The sequence below is a fragment of the Netta rufina genome, assembly GCF_964035555.1.
Source record: "Netta rufina genome assembly, chromosome: 4".
In the NCBI taxonomy this organism is placed as follows: domain Eukaryota; kingdom Metazoa; phylum Chordata; class Aves; order Anseriformes; family Anatidae; genus Netta; species Netta rufina.
In genome coordinates this window covers 12,439,893-12,450,920 of record NC_140127.1, presented here as the reverse complement: position 1 = coordinate 12,450,920, position 11,028 = coordinate 12,439,893, and the positions used below count along the sequence as shown (strand labels likewise).

Sequence of the window (11,028 nt, the reverse complement as noted above, 5' to 3'; positions counted from 1 at the left end):
AGGGAGGTGTTTCTCTTGCCATTTGCAAACAGTGATGGCCCTAAAGGAGGCCTCTGCTGGGATCTGCAGGCCTGTGATTGAACACTGAACTGGGGCCAGCCAGCTTTCGGGAGTGAGCTCTGGCTTCACACGTGATCGATCCAACGTGCGTTAGAGGCAGAAAGTCACAGGTTGTGTTAAAGATTAAGTGCCACCACATGCCTTACTGGTTTCCACCACAATAATTTCCAAGGCTGGTCCCTTGCACTGAATCTGTCTTGCAGCACGCTGAGAGGAGGGGATCAGCTTGCTCTTCTGTGGCTCTGCTGTGACGCCAAATTCTGCGGCCGAAAATATCGGTTTAATCCCTGAGGGAAGCCCTTGAAATTTTGGGATTTTCCCTAATGCTTGTTTTATACACCTCGCTTCTGCACCTGTTTGATAACCCATGGGCATCATACCATGAATACAGACCGTGTGCAGCCTGATGTCAGGAACGTGACCGGTGTCGGGGCTTTGGAGAAGGCAGGAGAGCAGAAGGAGGTGGGCACAGGGCACTGATGGGTCCTGGCAGCTGGCACAGCACGATGGATGCATCAGAAAATGACTAAAAGTCAAGGACAGCTCGTGCCAGCTCCTGTGTCAGGAGGTAGCTTACTGGTGTGGACTGGCCTTGTCCACCAGGACTGTAGAAATGTTCAGCAGTGAGCATTATTTCATTTCCAGCAGTGAACATTTTGTTTCCAGCCCAACCAAAGCTGGAGTGACATGTTAGATCTGCCAGCCCTCACCCACTGCCTGGTCCTTGGAAATGCCCCCAGCAGCCAGCCCCTAAACATCGCAGCATGTGTCCCCCTGCACCTTTCCACCAAACCAAGCAGACCCTAAATAAAGGGCATGGGCATTTTGAGGAGGCAGTTACAGCAATTAGGCCTGATGTGGAGCTCCCCACCCCCCTGCAGCCCGAATTAAGAGCCTCAGCTAATCACCTAGCAGCAGCTATATCCTCCTAAAATCCCGCTCCTGTTCATTGACTCTGCCGGATTTGAGCTCTTATTTTTCACCCGATGTGGTTTGAGTCGCTTTGACTTTTGCAGGAAGGGAGGAGGCGGTGGCAAAAGACAAGGTAGAGGGGGAGTGATCCAAACTAGAAGCAGAAGGTGGTTTGGACCACTTTGCATCTGGCTAATTTGAGTGTCCTGCCCCGATCAGCTTTGCATAGGCAAAAACCAGCTGCAGCCATGTGAGCGTACGGAGCACCCATGGCTCTTCTGAGAAAGGGCTCCTCTGCCTTCAGCAGCTCCTTTGCTTTCCTTTTCCATCCCCTCACCTATACAGATTAGGAGCCCAGTTATTAGTCTCCTGCCTGGCTGATTTACAGCTGATTTCTCCACGAATATAAACCCTCACTCTTTCACCTACTGCAGGGCAAGAGCAAGAACACTGCTTCGTGAGATAAAATCTGTAGGGCGGTTCACCAGAGGAGGGATTATGAACACAGGCAGAGAGCAGAGAAAGCAGACTTGGCAGGGCTTCTTGCATTTTTCACCTGCTGTCAGAGGCTTTTGGGTTGTTGTTCAGGGCTTTGCAGTTTAAGTTTTCCTCCTAATATCTAACCTAAATCTCCCCTCCTTCAATTTAAAACCACCCTGCCTTGTCCTGTCATTATCTGCCCGAGCAAAAAGTTGCTCTCCATCCTTTTTATAGGCCCCCTTTAAGTACTGAAAGGCTGCAATGGGGTCACCCTGGAGCCTTCTCTTCCTCAGGCTGGACATCCCCAGCTCTCTCAACCTTTCTGCTTCGTGGCACTGGGTTTAAAATAAAAGCATGTCCAGGGTGACTTGAAGCATGCATGTCACGGGCTTAGCAAGCCCACGGGAAGGCAGTGCAGGTGGGGCCAAGTCACGACCTGCGTCCAGGTACTCCCCTCACTTCCAGGTTGTCTCATGCTCGGCCAGAGGGAGCTGAGGGAGAGGAGAACCCTGGAAGTGAGCACGATCCCCTCCTCCACCTTCTCATCCGACATTGCATAATTTTCCCTTTAGCCTCCCTAGACAGGTTCATTGCAATTCCCCTGCATTAATATGCAAGCATGCCCTAAAGAAAAAGAGAGCATGAATGTATTAACGTGACTCTGTTAACTCTTCCACTGCTGCACTGCCCTTCACGGAGGGGGAGATGCAAAAATAGTGAGAGAGATGCCGAGAAGAGCACAGCGAGGTGCTACACGGGGACAAAAGGCAGCAATGACCCCGCTGCACTCCAGCAGGGCTAGGTGTTGTGGGTGAGCACAGCCTTGCAAGGTGTAGGACCTCAATTCCTCCTTTCTTTTGTGGCACAGACTTTCTGGGCACAACGGGACGAATCACGCAGCCCTTCAGCTAACAGCTGGGAGCTGCTGAGGGGCGATGGCAGCTTCCTTACGCTGCAGCTTCTGCCGCACGCCTGTGCCGTGAAGCAGGCGCACAGCTCCGTGCTTCCTCCATACAGCTGGCAGATTGTCTGACCAGGAGGAAGGAGGGAGCCAGGCTCTCGGGAAAACTGCATCTTGACGAAATACCAGCCTGTCTTCAAGCCCAGGTGGCTCCAAGGCAGGCGCATCTGCTAGGGAGCTGAGACACAGGGAGTGGAGCAGCGTGCCAGCACCCCACACGTGTGCAGTGGGGCCAGGAGCCAGGGGAGGAGAGCCAGGAAAGCCAGGAGGAGCCCAGGGGGCTTGCTGGACTCAGCAGCTGCCCCCAGCAGCCCTTGGCCACCTGGGGGAATCGTGTTTCAACGTTTCCCTGGGCATTTAGATAGCCAAGCAAATTGGTATCTATTGGCTGGCAAATTTACAGCCTGGCTCTAATTTGGTTTTCACTTCCACAGTGAGACGAAGTGTAAATTCCTTTTCCTTAATTCAAGGTACACGCTGACATTTAATCATCCAAATATGTGCCTCTCTGACAATTCATTTCCCTCCAGCCTCCTTCCACAATTGCCTCTCCTGGCCAGGGCACTATAAAAGATGATTCTTTGAATCCGTTGTGAAGGAAATGAATGCCTCTCATGCTCCCTCCTCGTCCCTCTCCCTCCTCCCCCACCCCACCCCTTCTCTCTTGTTGTTTGTTTTCCAGCAGGATATATTTCAGGTTGCATTACAGAGATGCCATTTGCCAGGAACTTTAACTTTCGCACTTCCCCAAGACTGCAAAGTCAGGAAATGAAGCTGTGTGGCCTTCTCTCTCCCCCAACACCTCCCTTTCCTCAGGTAATCGCATTGCCTCTTTTGCCTTGTGGTTTCTGCCGTGCAAGCTTTTCTGATGGCTCTTGGTTGTCCCGTTGAGCCAATTGTGGCAAGGGAGAGCCCTACAGAAGTAGATCCTGGCTGGGTGACATCAGCTTGGTATGGTTTTGACGCTCTACCTTTGGGTGCACTACCATAGCATCAGTGCCATACATGGCCAACAAGGAGAACGGCTGTGAGGACGCCTGGTGTAGGTGCACGATGGCATTCCCAGCAGCCTGGCCGGGTGCATTATATCTTCCAGTAAGTCCAAGCTGGAAACCCGCCACCTCCTTAAAGACATAAAGAGATGAACAGCTGGGAGTGGAACAAAAACACGTGGAAGCACTTGGAAGTCATCAGAGGCATGGGCACATGCATGTATATCCACACTCCATCCTGAAATAATATCTTCCATCAGTGCTCATGAAAACAGCCAGGGACAGGTAGCCAAATTTCTTCCTTCTTCTTCTACCGATGTCAGTGTTCGCTCCCTTTCCCACCTCAGACCAGTTTGGTCCACATAGGAAAAACTAGGATGCCAGGCCCTGGCTCCAAGGACATATTGCCGGCCCTTGGTCAGGCAATTTTAGTATCAAAGCAGGAGTTAATAGTGCAGAAGGCACTGAAGACAGCAGTCTAGATTATCGCATGGGAGTGGTTGACATCTCCCCAAGAGGAACAAAGAAAAAGGCATATCTGGGCATTAGCTCTCGAGTAAAATGTCCTGAGACACATTCACCAGTCCAACTTGAGTTCAGTCACATTGGTATGAGAGTGTGATTTTGAATTAGGTTGAAATCACATTCTCATTTTGAGCATTTTGATCTTATTGATAGCTGTACTTGAAGGAAGAAAGCATATCCCTGGCCTCTCGCTGGCAAGTCAGTGTCTGACTTACATCAGTAGAAACGGGTTTCTTCTTTCCTTGTGTCTGATTCATGTTGGAGTAGAGCAAACTAAGAGTAAGCTTCCATCCCTGCTGTGTTAGGCAACAGGTTCAAATACGTTCATGGAGGGGGTGTATCACATAAAGGGCACCTATGCGTGCCCCACAGCCAGCTTGGTTTGGCTCTCCTGGAGAAGGGTTGGCACAGCACAGGAAAGCCACGATTGCAAGGAGCAGGCTGACACATGCAGGGGAGAACCTGGCAGCGGTCAGAGAACAGGCTGTAAGGGAGAGGCAGATCCAGGCCACAGGACTGGCACCAGCTTTAGGCCTTCAATGCGCATGGTAGGCTGGATCCCTCCCAGGAAGGCACGCACAGCAAGGTGTTACCTCGCCTTACCCAAATAAAGAGCTAATGTGCGCGCAGAGGAGGGGAATTCAGCCCGCCTGTTCAAATGCTGCCCTCTGTGGAAAGCAATGGCTGGGGCAGATGGGCTTGGATAAGCCCTTAACCTTTCTCTCGCTATTTCCAGGTCCATGTAGTGGTAGACGGGCACCTTCTGGCGCTCTCTGAAGCAGACATTAGGGACTGGTAGTGCCTGCTTTCAGGAAATGACCCAGGCACTGCTACTGACATTTTTTGCAGGGTTTTGCAGCAAAGCTTTGCTTTGAAAGCAGCCCCACAGAGGAATTCTGGATTAAATGACCGGCGGTGTTTGGGTGCTGGTTACGGGAAGGTCCTCCGGGCAGCACTTCGGGGCTGCGAATTCGCTTCTGTATTTTAGCCTCGTATGGGGCTCCTCCGCGTAGGGAATGGAAACAGAGAGCCTTCCAGAGGGGCGAGGGCTTTGGTGTTGTGCTCTGACAAAGGAAAAGCGTGGCAGCGGCGGGCGTTTTGTCAGAGGGACTAAACTCCTGCGGAGCTTTGGGGAAGGGTTGGTGCCGCCTGCATTGCCGGCCGGCCAGGCATGAAGGAGAGCCACGGGACAAAGAAGCGTGTGCATGAGTGTACATGTGTGTGCATGTGTGTGTGTGTGTGTGTGTGTGCGTGTGTGTGTGCTGTGTGCGCGCACGTGTGAGCCCACGTGCCCGCGGGGTGTGCGCGTAAAGGGGGGGCACAAAGCAGGGGTCGAGCCCCCTGGGGGGTCCCCACGGGGGATGGCGGTGTCCACGCGGGGCTCCCGTGGAGCCGCCCCCTGCCCTCTCCCCTCCCGCCGCCCTTCCCCATTCACAAAAAAAGCCCCCGGGCGGGAAGATGGCCGGCGCGCGGAGCCGCCTTGTCGTGGGTTTCTTTTTTTTTTTTTTATGAATGGAGGCGGTGACGTCAGCACCTCCCGCCCCTTCCCGCGCGCCCCGTCCATTCATGCGGCCGGCGCCGCACGGCGGGGCGGGGCGGGCAGGGGGGGTAGTAAAGGGACGGAGGCGCCGGGGGGGCGCGGGGACGGGGACAGGGACGGGGACAGGGACAGGGACAGGGCCACCGCCACCAGCATGGTGGCCACCGAGGGGCTGCGGGAGATGGAGGGCAGCGCGCTGCGGCGCCTGGTGGGCCGCGACGAGGCGAGCCCCGGGCCCGGCGGAGGTGGCCCCGGGGGCTCCTCCGGTGGCCCCGGGGGCTCCTCCGGTGGCCCCGGGCGGTGCCTGGTGCTGGACTGCCGCCCCTTCCTGGCGCACAGCGCCGGCCACATCCGCGGGGCGCTCAACGTGCGCTGCAACACGATCGTGCGGCGGAGGGCCAAGGGGGCCGTGAGCCTGGAGCAGATCCTGCCGGCCGAGGGCGAGGTGCGGGCGCGGCTGCGGGCCGGGCTGTACGCCGCCGTGGTGGTCTACGACGAGCGCAGCCCCCGCGCCGAGGCCCTGCGCGACGACAGCACCGTGGCGCTGGTGGTGCGCGCCCTCCGTCGCGACTCGGCGCGCGCCGACATCCGCCTGCTCGCAGGTACCGGGGGAAGGGGGGAGAAAGGGGGGGTCCCGCCGCTCAGCCCCCCCCAGCTTCTCAGCCTCCTGACCCCCGCCTGTCCCCGGGGTGAGCCCCCGCTCCCCGAGGTGCCCGGACCGCCGGGGTGGCGGCTGGGGGGCGCAGCCGTGGGGTGGGGGGCTCCCGGGGGGCGCAGGGGGAGGCAGCAGGGCTGAGCGAGCCCCTCGGCGCTGCCCAGGGCTGATTGCTGTCGGTCCTTGGGGGCGAGGGGCAAAATCCGTGGGCCCAAGGTGCAGCAAGTGGAAGAGGGAGGATCGCCCCCTCTTTGTGCGAGTTCATCCCCGGCTTGGTGGTACAGAGAAGGGACTTGCGCCTACACGCACAAAAACCCACCCAAAATCATAACCCTGCTGGCATGCCAATGCCCCCCTGCAGTGGGGAGACCCCCGGTATCGCCTCTGTGCTCCTATCACTACTACAGCAGCAATCGGGGCTTCTCCCCCCTCTTCCTCAATGCTCTCAGCATCAGCATGTGTTAAACGAGGCGCTGCGAACAGTTGGAGTTGCTGGTCCTGAGGGTTGCCATAAGATTATTTAGGGGAGGAGGGTGCTCAGCTGGGTTCCTGGATGAGCTCCTTGTATTTTATTTTATTTTATTTTATTTTATTTTATTTTATTTTATTTTATTTTATTTTATTTTATTTTATTTTATTTTATTTTATTTTATTTTATTTTATTTTATTTTATTTTATTTTATTTATCACAACCTGAGAGTGAGTTTATTCCCCGGTTTACTTACAGCAGGGGTGAGCACGGAGCAGCAGATCCATTAAGGGGGTTGATGATAGGTGGAGGAGCTAACGCTTCTGTCGTGCCAGCTACAGTAAAAACAGCAGGAGCTGTGCTGAGGCTGCGATACGGTGCCCTGCTGAGGGAGGGCTCGCACAGCGAGTGCTCGCTGGGGAAAGCACTGCTGGGTGCTCTGCTGTGAGCTGTCACAGCGCTGGGAGCTGTGTGTGCGGCAGGAAATGCCGTTCTTCACCAATGGCCTGGGTCAGTTGAGGGCTTCTGATGCTTCCATTGTTCTCGAGTGAGGTTGTTTGGGGTTACTGATCCTGTATTTCTAAGGAAAAAGCAAACAAAAATGTTGTTTTGAGGAACAGGCTCTTAGAAGCTGTCCCAGCACTTGAAACCTCTTGCTCGTGTGGAACTACTCGAATGATCCAGCTTGCTCTGCTTTTGTATTACCCATGTTAACCTAGCACTGTGTGTGTCTAAATGCAAATTTATTGGGTTCAGGGCACAGAAGACCCAGACCTGTTGTATTTAAGCCAGGTTTCTGCTGGGCTCCCTGTTAAACAGCCCAGCCAGGTGTCTGATGATGGACATGTGTACAGTGTGGTCCCTGGGCAGGGGATCCTGCGGGGGCCTGCAGACCCTTTTGCACGTACAGCCGGGCACCTCGTGGTCAGAGGTGATAATGGGGAACAGCCCAAAGGGAACTGCACAGCGCTGGATGGAGCTGCTGAACGTGGTGCCTCACTAATCGGGCTTTAGGTCCGATGAGAAACGTTCAGGAGAAACCCTTGACTTGTTGAAGGGGTCACGTTGCCTATCCAAGGAGGAAACTCATTTTCCCACACAACCACCTTGGGATGGTGTGATGGCCACGAGAGGGGGATCTGGTAGATCCAGGAGAAGGTGTCTGTAATGGACACTTGTTTTTTGGGTGCTCCTCCAAGTCTGACCAACAGGACTGCCAAGCACTGTCAGTTTCTGGAAACGCAGCCACCACAAACTGCCCCACTTACAGGAGTGGGTCAGTGCACGTTCAATGGTGTATATGTATTTTTCTGCTTTAAGGGACCAAAATCCTTCCCGGTGGAGGGGAAGTAAGCCATAAAGGACAGCGAGGTGCTGGACTGGTCTCTAGCTGCCAGAGGATCCCTGGGTGGCTTTGCTGGATCCGCTTACATCCAGCTGGGAGCTCATATTCTCGTTCCTGCTGGTCTTTGGAGCACCCAGCCTTGCTCAGTGCAGTCTTAGAGCGAAGGTGTGGCAGGGTCTATGTGTCCTGCTACGCGTGCTCTGACAGGCTCAAATCTGCCAGCCCAGACCCCGCAGCTGGGGGTGTCTACAGCATCTATCCTGGAGCACGGGGCTTCGTCCAGCTAGATTCCTGCGGTGATAGTACAACACCCAATTTATCTTGGTTTTTAGGCTCGGTTTTTAGGATCAGACTCTCCAAGGATGTCAGGGCTGTTGATCTGATTTGAATGAAAGCAGGATATTTCCCCCGAGGTGTTTATCTGCAGCCACTACCGCAGTTTCCCTGTCCCAGGAAGCCCACAGGTGGCAGCTCTGGTTTGCCTGCCCATTAGGGAGAGATCAGGGGTCACCCCTGCTCATCTCCCTGGCGGTGGGTTGGGGCAGCAAGCGGTCCTTTCACTGGCACTCCTCAGGAGGCAGTGGACATCTCTCTCTGGAGAGCAGCTGTGCTGTGGTGGTAGCGCTGCCATACCCAGACAGTGCCCGTGATCCCCTAGCCTGTTGCTCTGCTGGCTCTGAGATGGAGGGTTCGGCTGGGACAGCGGAAAACCTTGATTTTGGGAGGGTTTTGTGGCAGAACTACCACATCTGAGAAAGCCAAAAATTGAACGGTCTGTGGTGTGGGAAGCCACTGAGGTCGGGATGCTGGCAGCAAGTCCTCTCTCCATTGCCTTCGAGAGCACTGTCCCTGGTGAGAGGATTAGGATGCCTGTCTGTAGGGGGCTAAACCCTATAAACCCTAATTTGGGCAGCCAGGAGTGTTGAAGAGCCGTGGCCCAGGGGAATAGCTGGGCTCCAGGGATTCCCCCCTACCTGCCAGGAGCCTGGCTGCCCACCCTGGGGCAGGAGGCCACGGTTCATTGCTGCAGCATCATCTGGTGGCGAGGGGCGCGCTGAGGTGCCTCAGCTCCAGCTGTGCCGCTCTGCCCTGCTGTGAGCGCGGCTCTAACACCTCTGGTCTCTCTTCCTGCAGGGGGTTATGAGCGCTTCGCCTCGGAGTATCCTGAGTTCTGTGCCAAAACCAAGACCCTGAGCAGTATTTCACCCCTCAGCAGCGCCGAGCCCCTGGATTTGGGCTTCAGTTCCTGCGGGACTCCCCTTCACGACCAGGTGGGTCCAGAAACCCCACGTGCAGCGGGTTTGCCCGCTCCCTGCTTGCCTTCCCTCATTGCAGTCGGGTCCTGCTTCAGCCTCCCGGCCCTTCCCCAGCCGGCGTTGTGTCCTGCCCCGCGCTCACCTGCCATTTTCCTCTCCACCAGGGTGGCCCCGTGGAAATCCTTCCCTTCCTCTACCTTGGCAGCGCCCACCACGCCGCGCGGCGGGACACGCTGGACGCGCTGGGCATCACGGCGCTGCTCAACGTCTCCTCCGACTGCCCCAACCACTTCGAGGGGCACTACCAGTACAAGTGCATCCCCGTGGAGGACAACCACAAAGCCGACATCAGCTCCTGGTTCATGGAGGCCATCGAGTACATCGGTGAGTGCCTGCTCGGAGCTGCTGCGCCCGTGTTTTCCGTGTTTTTTCACCTATTTGGGTCAGGGGCTGGGCTCGTTGGAGGGGTGCCCGCCTCACGTCTCCCTCTTGCCCTGCAGACTCGGTGAAGGAGTGCTGCGGCCGGGTCCTCGTCCACTGCCAGGCTGGCATCTCCCGCTCGGCCACCATCTGCCTGGCCTACCTGATGATGAAGAAGCGCGTCAAGCTGGAGGAGGCCTTCGAATTCGTCAAGCAGCGCCGCAGCATCATCTCCCCCAACTTCAGCTTCATGGGGCAGCTGCTGCAGTTCGAGTCTCAGGTGTTGGCCACCTCCTGCGCCGTGGAAGCCGCCAGCCCCTCGGGGACATTGCGGGAGCGGGGCAAGGCCGCCTCCACCCCCAACTCCCAGTTTGTCTTCAGCTTCCCTGTCTCCGTGGGCGTCCACGCCGCCCCCAGCAGCCTCCCGTACCTGCACAGCCCCATCACGATGTCCCCCAGCTGTTAGCTCAGGGTCCGAGGCCAGCCAGGCAGATGGGGGCGGCGTGGGGAGGGCGGGCGAGCAGGGAGCCCTGTAAGGTTAAGCAATAGTGCTGGACACTGCCACTCACCCTGGACTCGATGTCTTTTTTTTTCATAGAGAGATTTCTTACCTCATCTCATCTTTTATTGCTTTTTATGTCCTGAAAGCATGGAAGTCGTGAGAGCCACAAACCCTGACATTGGCCAGGCGCGGTTTTGGGGGAGGAAAAAAAAAAAAAAGTACACTGGGTTTCCTGAAGTGCCTGGTCTTCATCTCTTTCCATCCCGATTCTGCTGTATTAAAAACACACCTCCCTTTCCATCCCATTGCTACCCCTACCTTATTTGGCTTTTCCCTCTGGGTTGAAAAGGGAGCACAGATTATTTTTATTGCCCGGGACTCTCCTTGCATGGAGACGCAGGTGCATGGGGTAGGTGCTGCTTACCTGAGCTGGAGCAACAGGCGCTGCTGCTGCAGGCCGGGCTTCGGGGCCAGCAGGAGCGGTGAGAGCAGAGTGCCTGCGGTCAGCCTCACCTCTGACAGCGCCTGAAGAGGCACTGCAAGAGCTAGCAGGCAACCCGAGTCGTTGTCTGAGCCCATTCCTGGGGGAAGAGCAGCCTCTGCGGCCAGGAGTCCAGAGTCTTCCAAGAGAGCATGGAAGGGGAGATGCAGTGCTAAGTGATGCGTGGTTTTTGTTGTTGTTTTGGTTTGTTTGTTTTTTTTTTTTTTTTGGCCACTGTGGGTCTCTGGTTCCCATACAAATTCTGCCAAGCCTCCTGTAGTTTAAACAAGAGAAAGAAGGGGTAAGGGCAGCAACCCAGGCTGTTGATTCCTCTGACTGCTGTCCTCCAGCTGTTGTTTTCAAGATTCCCCCACTCCATGACCAGTGCATGCCACAGGCCAGGCTCCTTGCACAGCACTCATCCACCTGA

General features: G+C 55.8%; 1 protein-coding gene across 1 annotated transcript; it reads left to right on the top strand.

Moving 5' to 3' along the window:
- Nucleotides 1-5,617: 5,617 nt before the first annotated feature.
- Nucleotides 5,618-10,193, top strand: DUSP4 (dual specificity phosphatase 4). The gene is made up of 4 exons (XM_084285917.1): nucleotides 5,618-6,072; nucleotides 9,074-9,210; nucleotides 9,360-9,579; nucleotides 9,696-10,193. Exons 1-4 carry the CDS (start codon nucleotides 5,625-5,627, stop codon nucleotides 10,079-10,081), a joined length of 1,191 nt encoding a protein of 396 aa, XP_084142043.1. The 5' UTR covers nucleotides 5,618-5,624; the 3' UTR covers nucleotides 10,082-10,193.
- The last annotated feature ends 835 nt before the right edge of the window (nucleotides 10,194-11,028 follow it).

Coding starts and splice junctions, on each gene's coding strand:
- DUSP4 (XM_084285917.1), top strand. CDS start 5,625: ATGGTGGCCACCGAGGGGCTGCGGGAGATGGAGGGCAGCGCGCTGCGG. Junction 9,211..9,359: donor GGACTCCCCTTCACGACCAG/GTGGGTCCAGAA, acceptor CCTCTCCACCAG/GGTGGCCCCGTGGAAATCCT. Junction 9,580..9,695: donor GGAGGCCATCGAGTACATCG/GTGAGTGCCTGC, acceptor CTTGCCCTGCAG/ACTCGGTGAAGGAGTGCTGC.